The sequence below is a fragment of the Bufo gargarizans genome, chromosome 2 (assembly GCF_014858855.1).
Source record: "Bufo gargarizans isolate SCDJY-AF-19 chromosome 2, ASM1485885v1, whole genome shotgun sequence".
In the NCBI taxonomy this organism is placed as follows: Eukaryota; Metazoa; Chordata; class Amphibia; order Anura; family Bufonidae; genus Bufo; species Bufo gargarizans.
The window spans coordinates 525,059,739-525,075,714 of record NC_058081.1 but is presented as its reverse complement, the minus strand read 5'-3'; the positions used below and the strand labels follow the sequence as shown (position 1 = coordinate 525,075,714).

At 42.3% G+C, this 15,976-nt stretch overlaps 1 protein-coding gene across 1 annotated transcript in view; it reads right to left on the bottom strand.

The window, feature by feature from the left end:
• Nucleotides 1–6,031: 6,031 nt before the first annotated feature.
• Nucleotides 6,032–15,976, bottom strand: part of SYT10 (synaptotagmin 10) — a 135,494-nt gene continuing 125,549 nt past the window's right edge. Inside the window, exons 5-7 of the mRNA XM_044278028.1 lie at nucleotides 7,237–7,408; nucleotides 6,632–6,761; nucleotides 6,032–6,133 (exon numbers count right to left, since the gene is read on the bottom strand). Of these exons, the coding sequence (XP_044133963.1) occupies nucleotides 6,062–6,133; nucleotides 6,632–6,761; nucleotides 7,237–7,408 (374 nt within the window). The 3' untranslated portion in view covers nucleotides 6,032–6,061. The remainder of the gene's footprint in view (nucleotides 6,134–6,631; nucleotides 6,762–7,236; nucleotides 7,409–15,976) is intronic.

Sequence of the window (15,976 nt, the reverse complement as noted above, 5' to 3'; positions counted from 1 at the left end):
AGCAGGATAAAAGGTGCAGGTACCTACATGCTGCAACAAACACACGTTGCCGCTGGCAACAGCACACACGGCAACAGTGTCACGGCAAACACAACAGAGGCTGTGACATCAATTCAGGTATCTATTTTGCATGGAAAATGTAAAAAAAAAATCAAAAGTTAGGGTAAACTTTCAAACCATACACACCTGCTAATAAATACAAAAAAACAGGCTTAAAGGGTTATCCCTATCTCAGCATTTCATTTGAGTCAGCAGTGCGTAACTCTGATAGCAGTGAGTAGAGACTACGATGAGGCGCTAACTCAGGTTATTCCAATTATAGACATAAAAGGCCAAGAGGGGAATAACCCTTCAACAAACTTGAAGTGTGGAAACAGTATCAAAATACTAGAAAATATATGAATGAATGAATACAATAAATAGTAGACATAATGTTTTATACATATGAAATAGAATAATTTACTGGCAATTTAATCCATAGTATAAATTACCTTCTGATATGTACAAGAAATTGTAAAATAATTTTAAATTAGTTGAATTATATTTTAATGACCCATAAATACAGAAAAATTCAAAAATATAATAAAAATTGTGCTTTTTTTAATCAATGATAAAATCCCATTTTAGCCAAAATGGCTGCTTGAAGTGTGAATATCTATTTAGATTTGAAGTTAATACTTGTATTGGTAAATATCAAACCATACTACCTGGAATTGATTTATAACAGTCTAGAAATATTGCTGCTACAGTGTATTATGATGTTCAAGAACAGATAACCGTATACATACCACATAAAAGAACATCCAAATAAAGTGTCACAGGCAGGAATCAAGTTAAAAAAAGAAATTATATGTCAATTGCTACGTCCTCTGTTGGGTATTTGAAAAAAATCTTGATTTCATTAATTTCTTCAATATGAGCGGGCAAAAGTGCATGTAATAAGGGGTCATATGTAAGTGAGAGGTTTTATCTACATTTTGTCAAAATTGCTACAATGTTGCCATGCTGATGCTGCGAAGAAAACTGTGCAAAATGTAAATGCTTCCAAAAAGTCCTTTGACCAACTTTGGGTCGGGACCCTAAAATGTTTAAAGGGGTATGCCTACCCTAGACATTTAGGGCTCTTCTACAAGATATGCTATAAATGTCTGAGAGATGTGTTCCCAGCTAAGGGATCCGCACCTATCTCCACAAGGGTTCCCTATCCCGTGGCCACTTCTCCATTCACAGGACAGGTATACCTGGGAGATAGGTATGGGACCCACATCTATCAGACTTTTATGGAGCAGCTTTCTCTATCCACTGTGATGGGAATTCCGAAAAAGCCTGCTTGTTCTCAAGATTATTATTATTTTTAACAAAATGACACCACGCATATCCACAGGTTGTGTATGGTATTGCAGCTCAGTTCCATCCACTTCAAGGAAGCTGAGCTGCAATACCAAACACAACCTGTGGACAGGTTCGGCACTGTTTGTGGAAAAAAAACAGAATATTCCCTTTAAATATTGTCTAAAATTTAAATTAATTCGAAAGCTTCAAAATAACTGGCACATTTCCAAAAATCATCCTGGTCACATATCAGTCTCAGGGCACGTTTTTAATAGTGCTGGACTTTATACTGGCCGCAGATAATAGAGGAATGTTTGCTGGCTAAAAGAAGACAAGGAATTCAGCCCAAAATTATAATATTTAGTCATTTGTTCAACTTATTAAGCATCATAAGTGACCAAAAAATGCCTGATAGTGATTGATGGATGGCTAAAACCACTCCAACCTGGCCCCTCCGTCTTCCTCAGGAGATCAATTGAGCGCTGGCATTAGGGATGTAAAGATGTTATCTGACTGTTGGCTACAATTGTCAAAAACGTCCAGGAGAATTTCATTTAATCTCTATTGGCAGCTTTATTTCCACTACAGAATATTGGATTTTCTCCTGTCATAGACGTGCATGGAAAAATAAGCAGTGACCTCCCTGTAGAGTGTTTGATTTTTTTTTTTCTAAAAAAATCTCTCTGCCGCTGCTGCTCTTTGTGTACTAATAAGTAGTGCACAAGCACGATCGTCTATGTAGGCACTGAATGGCCCGTGTCATGGCAACAGACAGCCTCGTGCTAATTGGTTCTTTCAACAATAATAAAATAGGCGATGGGTCTAATGTACTCCCTTGAAAGTACCAGAAGAGCATAAGGTCAGAGGCAATGAGTGCTAAATACAGCACCCTATGAATATGTAGTAAAGATCATTTATCTTGCTGGAAACGCAACATTTATTTCTCTCCATAAGTCTACAGTATGTATCTGAAATAAAAAAATAAAAAATCTTTCACAAAAAAATAAACATTTGATTTAAAAAAAGTGAATAGAGAGTGTTAAAGAGGTTATCACGTTTTATGACTCTGTTTGACGTATACGTTATTTAAAAAAAAAGGATACAAAAACGCAGCACTCTTTCTTGTATCATGAATGGATGCCACTGTGCATCAGTCTGATGCATCCGTTTAACGTATATTTTTTTCTGTATACATTTAATGGATGGCAAAAATGTCACTTGAACCCACCCTAACTATAAGCCTTTCAATTTAAAGGGAATCATTTATATTGTCCTCTGAGAGCATGACACGATAGAGGGAGAGAAGCTGGATACTGTGATATAGAGGTTTATATGACTTGGAGCAGGATTTCTAAATAAAAAGCAGTGTGAATGCTGACAGGACTGATAGGAGAGGCAGTGAGAGTCCTGAATCCCCCAGACCATACACAGTGATTGACAGCTCTCCCTGTATCAGAAGGTTATCAATCATATTGTGTGTGGGTGGTTTATCAGGACTCTCACAATCTCTCCTAGGAGTTCTGTCAGGATTTATTCTGCTTTTTTTTAGGCCTCATGCACACGACCATGCCGTTGTTTGCGGTCCGCAACTTGCGGAACGAAACGGGCGGCCCATTGTAGACATGCCTATTCTTGTCTGCAAAACGGACAAGAATAGGATATGCTATATTTTTTTGGTGGGGCTTCGGAACAGAGCTATGGATGTGGCAGCACATGGAGTGCTGTCCACATCTTTTGTGGCCCCATTGAAGTTAATGGGTCCGCATCCGAGCCGCAGAAACTGCGGCTCGGATGCGGACCATAACTACGGTCATGTGCATGAGGCCTTACTCAAAAATCCTGTGACATATGATATAAAGATATATATGACAGAGCTCAGTTTCCCTCTCTCTAGCACATCCTGCACCCAGATAAGGCAGCAGAAATAACCAGACAAGTTTACTTGAACTCCCCCCAAAAAATTGTTCATTTTGGGCATCTTTCATGTGTGTTTACTTGGCTGCTGTTGCAACTGTAAGTGCACTAAAAACAAGAAATAAAGCAGTGTAAATACAAACCATTCAATAGAAAAAAGAAACTACAAAATAGTGAATATTTTGTAGAGTATGTGAAGCACCCTTTTTTTAAAAATTATATTAAAATAATACAGAAATGAATAAATAATAGCCTTTCCTCTAAGTTGGCCACATTAACATTGGGATGTGTACATTTTATACTTATTATAAATTTTTTCTGGAACTTGGGCCATTTTAAATTCCTGCAAAAAGTAAAAAAATTTATTAAAATATATATTTTTTTTAGGATTCTTCACTTGTATAGGCCAAGGAGGGAGATGTATCATCTCGCTTCAACTGCGTTTGCAACTTTTTAAACATCATTGTGACAAAATATTGTCGCAAGTGGTGTTTGAATGCCACGCTCGCCACTTTCAGAAAAGGGGGCGTGGCATGGGTGGAGAGAGGGCAAGCCCAGCGGGCCCAGGACATTTATCCCTATTTATGCCAGTTTTCTGCTTAGGCACAGGGACTGCCAAAGGATGGGCATATACATACACTGGCGTAAAAAATCTATGATAAATGTCTCTGAAAACCCCATCAAGAGCAAAAATGAACTACCACGAATTGTAAGATATAAAAGAATATTTCTTCACTGAACGCAGAATGTAATCTACTAACAGAGCAAAAAATACAGAGAACATTGAACGTCATGAACTTAAGGAAACATTACATTTAAAAACAGGGGTGGGTTTCGGAGGAACCATTACTGGAGTGGTTTCAATTAGATCTAACTACACTGGAGAAGCATTTAATGTGTGCACAGGAGGCTTCCTAATCAAGACCACAGCAACATGGCAACATATAGACCCAGTAAAAATATATATATATATATATATATATATACACATATATATATATATACTGATAATATATAATATATAAATATAGATATATCTTTGACAAAAGCCAGGATACTTTGTTAATATTTAGCCAACGTTAAGTTGGTAACATTCATGCTTAATTAGCATTGCATTTTGGGTGAGAAGTTCTCATTGCAGCCAATCAGAACATACTGTACAAGTTGCATAATGACAACACTGTTCTAATTGGCTGCTGTGCTCTGGCACCAGGTTCATAATGAATAAATTAAAGGATGTCTACTCTTTAAATTACGGCATTTCAAAGATGCCTTAATATAAGTTAGTAGGGCACTTAGTCAATATAGTACTTAGCACCAAAAATCCCCCCCCCCCCCATGTGCTAACAAATATTAGCAAATTGTCCTCCCTGTCTCACTTTGTGACCTCATATGATACTTCACAGACATATATACTCCAGCATGGGCAACTGAACTGTCAGCTCTTCTGACTAATAAAAAGGACTTAGTGAATGGTAAATGGAGTGACCGTTTGGCGCACCCAATCACTTTTCCTAGAGCATCTGGTACATGCCGTAATATAAAGCAGGCCCGTGTTTGCCCTTTAAAGGGATTTGTATGGTTTATGCAGACAAATCATATTTACCATGTAATAAAAGTTATATACAATTTGTTTTCTTTATGGGTCCAAAATTATTTTCCAATCGATTAAATACATTTTTATAGTGGAGGAAGCCTAGAAGCTTACTTCATACTGTTTATTCATTGACCTCAAAAATACAACTGTAGACAGTAACCTTCTGACAGTAAGCTTTTTAGGCCACCTTTTGTTTTGTTTGTGGTCCAAAATTCTGTTCCAATCAATTTCATAATAAATCTTTATAGTGGTTAGAGCTCCAAATCTCCTGGCTAGACATAGAGGGAGCCAAGAGGCACTTTAGAGGATGCCTACAAGCTAATACAACTGTACACAGTGAGCTTCTGAGCTCCCCCTAGTGGTGGCGGCAGGCAGCTAGAATTTTATTATGTAATTATATCTATGCAGGAGAATAGGAGCTCTGTAAACAAATATCATTAAATGAATCAGCACAGACTGTTGGATCATTACCGATGGACATTCCCTTTAGGCTTAATTGATGTGAAACTCAATTTTTTTCTTCTTATCTCAATTACAATCCTGATTTTTGATTTTGTTTTGACAAAACAAATTCAAGTTTTAGAACCCCCTAAAAGAGTCTACAGGAAAACAACAAATACAAACATGTCCCCCAATCCCAGCCCTTATAACGATTAATGCAAGTTTATAAAAAAAATATGTAAATGGCAATATCAATAATTTACTGCTTTGTAAGCTGTCATCTCAAAATATTTTTTAATTTTTAATTTTTTTTAGGCATTTTGTACTCTGCATATGATTTGGAACTTTCATTCAATGTGGTCAAAGTTCTACTGCTGGTTTAATGTTAAGCTCGATTGGCTTTTGGAGGAATAGTAAAAGTGGCTGTAGCCCTACACTCACAATGCACTGCTTCCTCTGCAGGCATTTTCTCGTTTGGTCAGACATATAGATATGAATATATAAAACAACATAGAAATTTTACTCCTGAGTGCATTTGTGTTAACTACAACACGTTTCAGGGTGACCCACAACAAGGAATAACGATAGTGCCCTCACAATTCCTAGGTCGGCACCAGATCCACCCTATTTTCTGCTGCTTGTGCCCCTGGGAGGCTGGGACTGTGAGTGTTGTCAAGTTGCACAATTTTTTTTTTTCGGTTTGGTTGCTTTACACCAAGCTCCTTGACAAGGAGTGTTAGGCAAGTGGTTGATGAGTAAGACCTCATACTGGTTGTTCTAAGGTGTCAAAGGAGGCTTTGGAGAAGAACAGGATCCTTGACTGTCAAAACTAGTTCCTCTCCCTGGCATCTGGAAATAAAATAATATTTATTAAATAGATTTTATTTTAATATAAGCAGAATTCTTGAGCCTTTTGCCCAAAAATTTCAACAAAAAAAAAGAAGAAAATTTACAGTTGACTTTTTGGGAGAGTCATAAAGTATGAGCTAAGTTACAAAAGCTATTTTCTAACAGCTAAAGAGCTATGATTCAGTCCTGACTCCTCTTACATTCTGCCCTGAATGCAGTACAATACACCGCTAGTTGCTATGGGCATCAATTCTGCTTTGCACCAGATCTGCTATAGCTCCCCAACCACAAGATGTAGTTTCCCATTAGGGCTGCTACTTTTTAGTTGATAGGGAGATGGTGACACCAGTTGTGGTAATGTCTTGCTTTCACTGTGTTGCCTTGAAGGCCATGCCATCACCAATAGTGTAGGTTACACCATCTGTCTCACTGAATTCATGAAAAGGGAGGGATAAAACATCTCCATGTGTCGTGGATGAAACTGTTTAGTTTTATTACCTCCACTAATGCATGCCAATGGGTTATTGGTTTTCTTGGGTATGCCAACATCTCATTCCAGTGGTCTCTGCCAAGCCCCTCGGCATCCACTCCAGTTCTGCACACTCCAATGACTTCGTTGTGTCCCACCCTGTGTGGTAAAACTCAGTTAAATTTGTTATAATAATGAAAATCTATAGAGTAAAGATTCATACTCCTCAAAAACCTCCAATCCTCCAAGAACAATGCACAAAATAAAGGATTGAAGGGAATTTCAGGAAACGGTGAAATATATGCTTCATCTACAACAGATAAGTCAGCTTCATATGGTGCCCCATGTAAAAGCAGTATATTACAGCTACACATCTATATTCCTAATAGCCAAAATGGCACAAAAATATTGTGCAGTTTTTGCTGCTAGCTATAAACAAATATACCACGCCTTTCTCTCCACCATTTCCCACCAGCCCCACCCCTCTCTGCAGTGACTAACATCCTGTCAATCATCGTCATGGTTTCCTCATTACTTGTATCCAAACTGCACAACATATTTTTGTCAGTTTTTGCTACTAGCAGGAAGGAACACATAGGGCATTATATTAGGTTGAAATGACACAGGCACTTACCTATCATAATCCATGATAGCTATGGACAGGCTGACTTGGTCCATGTTCTCTGGAGGGATGTCAAATATGATGGCCTCATTGTAGACTGGATTTAACGTGTTCTTTTTTGTGGTAGTTTTGCGTTTCTTCAATCTGCGGCCTTCACACATCAGTGACACCTTCACATAAGGATCTAGGAAGAGCGGAGTATATTACACTAATATAGAGACAGGGAGCAGTAATATACTATATTTCATGCATTGTTATATAAGTTATATTATTATGCATTGAGAGGAGCATAACAAGCGTTTATATTATTATGCATAGTGTACAACATTATAGTGGTTATATTCTTTGTCAATTATCTTTTTATTAAGGTTAAGCATAGATACAGGTACATATAGGTGCATGCATGCTTACAGGAAAAGTTAATAGTACAAGTTCCATAATTACATACTGTGCATCAATATTTTAAAGCCTGAAAATCCAATGTACAATTGCAGTTTTTATTCAGCTACATATCATCGATAAAAGTAATAAAGATGGTGAACAGGGGTGGGGGAAAAATGTGTCCCTCAGAACTGGACAACGATCGACTAATTGTCTCGCTGTGACCATCAAGCGCTCTTGATGTGTCTATTATATCAAGTTATGGGGAAATCATGACACACAGATCCAAGTGTAAGAGGGGTGTGTATGAGAGTTAATCCGCCTGGGCCTGATGCTAGCGAAAGTTAGGCTCTGGATGTACATCTATAGGAAGTCCACTGAGCCCAAAGCTTCTGATGTTTTTCATGTGCCCTAGCCTCCCAGCTGGCTTATTCCTCCAAGCGATGAAGGCAATCCACTTTAGCTAACCATTGAGAGAGTGTTGGATGTTCTGGGCTTAGCCATTTTTGGGGAATAAGCAGACGAGCTGCTTGTATCAAATGGGTGGCCAGGTTGCCTTTTGAAGGGGACAGGGCTTTTGAGGGGAGCCATAAGAGCACCAGTTCTGGAGACAATGGCAGGTTAATGATCTTCGAGACCCCATCCCAATATGGTCTTATTCTTGGGCAAGACCAGAAAATGTGGAGTAGAGTACCCTTGACCTCTTTGCACCTCCAGCAATTATCAGTATCACTCAAGCCACTCAGGAATAGCTGTGCAGGGGTGCGATACCACTGTGTGAGTACCTTGTACGAGTGATCTTGCACCTTCACACAACAGGAGAATCCATGTGAGTGAGTGTGCATGCGGAGAATATCTGTCTCTGTAAAGGTCACATTCAGATCCTTGGCCCATGTATGTATGTATTCTGGAGTCACCCGAGTTTGAGGGGTGTTTAAGGCGAGGTATAGCAGGGAGATAATCCTCCGTTGGGGTGCCGGAGACGTCAATAGTTTTTCAAACCACGTTGGCGTGGCAGTATGTTTCGTGGCCACAACACCCCTATGACCGATCTCAATGCGATCTGGTCTAGGAAGTTGGAGTTGCCCCAAATTTGGGTGAGGGGATGTTGTTTTGGCAAATCACCCATAGCTCCTTTTATGAAATTCAGCTGTTGAGTAGTCCCGTAGCCTATTCCAGATTGGGGGTATATGGGTATCCCCAGGTCTGATCGAGTATGGGGTAAGGTCAGCCGGCATTTCAGAGGAGGGATTGGGTAAAAGCCCTTTATCACTATTGAGGTGCTTAATAACCAATCTAGTGCCTTTAAGTAAAACTTGTGGGTGAAGTGAAGTGGGCGTCAGATCCCATAAAGAGGCTCTCTGAGGTTGGGTAAGTTGTAGGAGTTCTAGTTCTGAGGCTAGAGTGCAGTAGCAGGGAACGTGGAGTTGCACCCACCTTTTCAGGTGTATGGCTTGGTAGTACAACTGTGGGTCAGGTAACGCAAAACCCCCATGGCTTCGGTGCAAAATTAGTCTATGATGTGCTATTCTAGCTCCACTCCCTCCCCATAGGTATGTAGAAAAAAGTCTCCTGAGTCTGGTAAAATATGAGGTAGGGAGAAAAATGGGCAACATTTGTAAGACGTATAAAATTTTAGGGAGGACAAACGCCTTTAGGATATTTTTCCTGCCCATCCAGGAAGTGAACGGGAGGCGTAGGGAATGTAGCTGTTGCTGTATCTCTATCAGCAGAGGGGTATAGTTAAGATGAAGTAAGTTGTCTAGGGATGCAGGGATTTTAATGCCTAGATAGGAGATGTGGGAGGACTGCCACTGGAAAGGAGTTGTCAATTTAAGAACGGCAATGGAGCTCGCAGGGGCCGTTATGTTCATGGCTTTTGATTTGGAGTAGTTTACTTTATAATTCGACACTTTGCAATATTGGTCAAATAGTGATAAGAGATGCGGGAAGGTCTCGACCGGGTTGGAAACCATTATCAGCAGGTCATCTGCATAAGCTACGTTTATGTATTCTATGGAATCATTAGCAGCCCATACTCCATGTATTTTGGGTGGTCTCTAATTGCCTGAAGAGTTTCCATCACTAGGATATACAAAGCTGGAGACAAGGGGCAGCCCTGGCGCGTCCCATTGCGTATAGGAAGGATGATGATAAGATGCCATTTACCCTTATCCTGGCACTTGGGTCGCTATAGAGCGTCATGACTGCCTCCTGGAAACGCACCGGCACACCGAACCTGTGCAAAGTTTTCTTCATAAAGTTTCAGTTTACCCGGTCAAAGGCCTTTTCCGCATCTACACTGAGGAAGGTCAACGGAAGGTGCTTCTTCCTTGACCATTGTATGGCGGTAACGATCCTACAGGAATTGTGGTTCCCCTCCCTCCCCGGCATAAAGCCCGCTTGATCTGGGTGAATGAGCTTTGGCAGCAATAGGCTCAGGCGTGTGGCTAGCAGTTTGGCCCAGACCTTAATATCAACATTTAGGAGTGATATCGGTCTGTAGCTGCTACAAAGGGTGGGGTCTTTTCCGGGCTTGGGGAGGATGGTGACTGTGGCTTCTAATGACTGTTTATGTAGGTGTGAGCCGGTTAGAAGTGCATTACACCAAGATACTAAATATGGGGTCAGGAGTTTAGAGAATTTCCTGTAGTAGCCTGCTGGGAAGCCGTCGGGGCCTGGGCATTTGCCTAGCGGCATTGAGTTTAGAATTTTCTTTAATTCAGGCTCCGTAACAGGTGCCAAAATGGTGTCCCCTTCCTGAGGAGTGATTTGTGGTAAGTTTCCTTTTTCTAGGAATTGGTCCATCATTTTCTCTAGTGGGATGTCTGGTGAGGCCTGTGGGTCCGCTAGTCCGTAAAGCTGCTGATAAAATTGTTGGAAGTCAGTAGCTATGTCGGCCTTTTTTATGCAGCATGGTTCCCTGCTTCGATTTAATACTAGGTATATACATAGATTCTTTATTTTGCTTGATAAGGGACGACATAAGTTTTGTTCCTTTATCCCCGTGGGAGTAAAATTTGAACTGGGAATATTGGTAGGCCTTTGCACAGCAGACATTAAGGTGGTCTTTTAGTTGGGTTCTTAATTGGGTCAATTCCGTTTGGACCTCACGTGTTTTGGATTGTTTGTGTATGGACTCTTTTTCCGCTATCTGTTTGAGAAGGGAGTGTATGGTTTGCTGTCGGTCTCTCTTGATCTTGCTGCCTAGAGCTATAAGCTCTCCCCTCATTACTACTTTGTGTGCCTCCCATAGAGTTATGAGTGACATTTCTGGTGTGGAGTTTTCTGAGAAGAACCACGTCAGTTTCTGTTCTAGGGATTTGATATCTGCGGGCTTATCTAGTAGCGTTTCATTCAGTCGCCATTGTTTGTATGGAGTGGGAAGACTGGAGAGGGATATAACTGTTGAGACTGGGGCGTGATCTGACAACGATATGGGGTCAATGGAGGAGCTATCTACTATATCAATAGAGTTGCTGGAGATAAATATGTAGTCCAGTCTTTTGTGTGTATTGTGTGGTGCCGAGTAAAAGGTATAATCACGTCCATTTGGATGGACCAGTCTCCATGTGTCCACTAAGTGGGCATCAGAGAAGTATTTATTTATGCATCCCAGTGCTGACTGGGTCAGTTGGGAGGTACCGTCAGAGGAGTCAGTGTGAGGATTCAAGGTGACGTTAAGGTCCCCTCCAAACAGCCAAATGCTGTCACCACCAGATATCTGAGAAGCTCTGACAGACGTCCTTCAGAACCTCCTCCTTGAGGTTCCTTTTGTTTTGCTTTCATTTTCTCATCTCGTTAGCCTCTCTCAGCTGTCATGTAGTTGCACTGATTGCATCCCTTTAAATCCCTTCCCATACTGCATCACTTTGCGGTTTATATTACTTCCTGGAGTGTGTGCATGCTGATGCTACTACTGAGTCTTCTACAGATAAGTTTTGGTCATTAATTTGTGTTTTCCTATTTGCTGGATCCCAGGTGACCCTGACTCCCTCCGTATCAAGTGTAGGGAGTCGGTGGTCGTGTCCCCTCACTATTATAGGGTGTTCAGGTGTTATACAGTCGAGGTACGAGGATATGCGATCATCTACCATTGAGATTTTCGCATAGGCTGAGCAGTTAGGGAGAGAGCCAGGTCTGTTGCAGGGCTCTCCCTTTTGTTCCTTAGTTTTAAATCCAGTCAGTCGGATCTTCATTTTGTGTCTTCTAGTTTTCTGTACACCTTCTGTGACATTATAAACCGCCAAAACCGTCTCAAGCATGGATCCGGTTTCACTTTTGACTGAACACATGCAGGGTCTTTCATTGGAGGTAGCAGATCTCCGTAAGACTCTTTCTCAGTTTCAGGTGACCGGTTCAGCTTGCGTTCATGGAGTTTGTTCTGAGCCTAAGATCTCGCTCCCGGATACGTTCTCCGGGGGTAGTGAGAATTTTGTTCGTTTTAGAGAGGCTTGCAAACTCCATTTTTGCCTACTTCCCCATTCCTCTGGTGATGAGGAGCGGAGGGTGGGGATCATCATCTCGCTGCTCAGGGATAACGCTCAGTCCTGGGCCTTTTCGCTGCCGGTGGGGGCACGGCCCCTCCGTTCAGTGGATGAATTTTTTTTAGCCCTGGGTCAGATATATGATGATCCGGATCGTATTGCTCTGGCTGAGTCTAGACTACGTCTTTTATGCCAGGGTAAACAGTCCGCAGAGATATACTGTTCAGAATTTCGGAGATGGGCAGCTGATACTGGTTGGAATGATGCTGCACTCGGAAGTTAATTTTGCCATGGTCTTTCAGAGGGATTGAAAGATGCATTTGCCTTTCATGAGAGACCTACCTCCTTGGACTCTGCCATGTCTCGGGGCGTTCGTATTGACAGGCGTCTTAGAGAGAGAGGAGAGATCACTCCTTCCTGTCATACTCAGTCCAAGGACAGTGCGGATCTCACCCCAGGCGCCAAGCTGCCTAAATCTCGTTTATACAATCTCTCCCAACCTGAAAGGGTCGCTATGCGTGCTTATATCTCTGAGAGTCTGAGAAAGGGACACATACGACCCTCGAAATCACCTGTTGCCGCTGGTTTTTTCTTTGTTAAGAAAAAAGATAGTTCTTTAAGACCATGTCTGGATTTCAGGGAGCTGAACAGTATCACAATTCGTGACCCTTATCCACTTCCTCTGATCCCAGACCTGTTTAACCAGATTGTTGGGGCTAAAGTTTTTTCCAAGTTGGATCTAAGAGGGGCATACAACCTGGTCAGGGTCAGAGAAGGAGACGAATGGAAGACGGCCTTCAATACCCCTGAGGGCCATTTTGAGAATTTGGTTATGCCTTTTGGTTTGATGAATGCGCCAGCCGTCTTTCAGCATTTTGTGAACAGCATTTTTTATCATTTAATGGGGAAATTTGTATTAGTGTATCTAGATGACATTTAGATTTTTTCTCCTGATTTCAAAACTCATAAGGAACACTTATGTCAGGTCTTTCTCATCCTGCGGGAGAATAAATTGTACGCTAAACTGGAAAAATGTGTGTTTGCGGTTCCAGAAATTCAATTTCTGGGGTTTCTTCTCTCCGCTTCTGGTTTTCGCATGGACCCCGAGAAGGTCCGCGCTGTGCTTGAGTGGGAGCTTCCTGAGAATCAGAAGGCGCTGATGCGTTTTTTGGGTTTTGCCAATTATTACAGGAAGTTTATTTTGAATTATTTCTCTGTTGTTAAACCACTCACTGATATGACTAGAAAGGGGGTAGATTTTTCCTCCTGGTCGGTAGAGGCGCGTAAGGCCTTTTCTAATATCAAGGAGAGTTTTGCTTCCGCTCCCATCTTGGTACAACCTGATATTTCTCTACCCTTCATAGTTGAGGTTGATGCTTCTGAGGTGGATGTGGGTGCGGTCTTGTCTCAGGGTCCCTCTCCTGCCAAATGGCGACCGTGTGCCTTTTTCTCGAAGAAACTCTCCTCCGCAGAGAGAAATTACGATGTGGGAGATAGGGAGTTGTTGGCCATCAAGTTGGCTTTTGAGGAATGGCGCCATTGGCTAGAGAGAGCCAGACACCCTATTACTGTGTTTACTGACCATAAGAATCTGGCCTACTTGGAGTCAGCCAAGCGTCTGAACCCAAGACAGGCCAGATGGTCTTTGTTCTTTTCAAGGTTTAATTTTGTTGTCACGTTCCGCCCTGGGGTTAAGAATGTGAAGGCGGATGCCCTGTCACGTTGTTTTCCGGGAGGTGGGAATTTTGAAGACCCGGGTCCCATTTTGGCTGAAGGTGCGGTGGTCTCTGCTCTTTATCCTGAATTGGAGGCAGAGGTTCAGGTAGCCCAGTCAGAGGCTCTTGATCTTTGTCCTCCTGGGAGGTTGTTTGTGCCTCTCGCTTTAAGACACAAGATTTTTAAGGAACACAACGATACTGTCCTTGCTGGGCACCCGGGGGCAAGAGCCACAGTGGATCTCATCGCTCGGAGATTCTGGTGGCCGGCGCTTCTCAAGTCGGTTGAGGGTTTTGTGGCAGCCTGCGAGACCTGCGCTCGTGCCAAAGTCCCTCATTCACGGCCATCAGGTCCTCTCCTTCCGTTACCCATTCCTTCCCGTCCTTGGACACATCTGTCCATGGACTTCATTACGGACCTGCCTCGTTCCTCGGGGAAGACTGTGATTCTGGTGCTGGTGGACCGTTTTAGCAAAATGGTGCATTTCATTCCTTTTCCTGGCTTGCCCAATGCTAAGACGCTGGCGCAGGCATTTATTGATCACATTGTCAAATTGCATGGTATTTCTTCAGACATAGTCTCTGATAGGGGCACACAGTTTGTTTCCAGATTCTGGAAGGCTTTCTGTTCTTGCTTGGGGGTTCGGTTGTCATTCTCTTCTGCTTTCCACCCGCAGTCGAATGGTCAGACAGAGCGCGTCAATCAGAATCTGGAGACATATCTGCGCTGTTTTGTGGCGGAGAATCAGGAGGATTGGTGTTCTTTTTTGTCCCTTGCTGAGTTTGCTTTAAATAACCGTCGTCAGGAGTCCTCTGATAAGTCACCATTTTTTGGTGCATATGGGTTTCATCCGCAGTTTGGGACATTCTCTGGAGAGGGGTCTTCTGGTTTACCTGATGAGGACAGATTCTCCTCGTCTTTGTCATCTATTTGGCAAAAGGATAATCTAAAGAGCATGAGTGAGAGATATAAGCGTGTGGCGGATAAGAGACGTGTGCCTGGTCCGGACCTGAATGTTGGTGATCTGGTGTGGTTGTCTACTAAGAATATAAAATTGAAGGTTCCCTCCTGGAAGTTGGGTCCTAAGTTTATTGGGCCTTACAAAATCTTGTCCGTCATCAATCTTGTTGCCTACCATCTTGATCTTCCTCAGACTTGGAAGATCCATAATGTTTTTCATAAGTCCTTATTAAAACCTTATGTCCAACCCATTGTACCCTCGTCTTTGCCTCCTCCTCCGATTGTGGTTGATGGTAATCTTGAATTTCAGGTCTCTAGGATTGTGGATTCTCGTGTTGTCCGCGGTTCTCTCCAGTACCTCGTTCATTGGGAGGGTTATGGTCCTGAGGAGAGGATGTGGGTCCCACTGACGGACATTAAGGCCACTCGTCTCATCAGGGCTTTACATAGGTCCCATCCTGAGAAGGTGGGCTCTGAGTGTCCGGAGTCCACTCGTAGAAGGAGGGGTACTGTCACCACCAGACATCTGAGAAGCTCTGACAGACATCCTTCAGAACCTCCTCCTTGAGGTTCCTTTTGTTTTGCTTTCATTTTCTCATCTCGTTAGCCTCTCTCAGCTGTCATGTAGTTGCACTGATTGCATCCCTTTAAATCCCTTCCCATACTGCATCACTTTGCGGTTTATATTACTTCCTGGAGTGTGTGCATGCTGATGCTACTACTGAGTCTTCTACAGATAAGTTTTGGTCATTAATTTGTGTTTTCCTATTTGCTGGATCCCAGGTGACCCTGACTCCCTCCGTATCAAGTGTAGGGAGCCGGTGGTCGTGTCCCCTCACTATTATAGGGTGTTCAGGTGTTATACAGTCGAGGTACGAGGATATGCGATCATCTACCATTGAGATTTTCGCATAGGCTGAGCAGTTAGGGAGAGAGCCAGGTCTGTTGCAGGGCTCTCCCTTTTGTTCCTTAGTTTTGGATCCTGTCAGTCGGATCTTCATTTTGTGTCTTCTAGTTTTCTGTACACCTTCCGTGACAAATGCCTTCAGCGAACGTCCTTAACTTGTGAAAGGTATTCCAGATCCATCTCTTTTGGTCTCTGTTGGGGCTGTAGAGGATGGCCAAGGTGACCTTTTGCGTACCAATGACACCCTTCACAAAAATGAAACGACCCTCAGGGTCCGTCTGTGTAGTTGTCAAATTGAAAG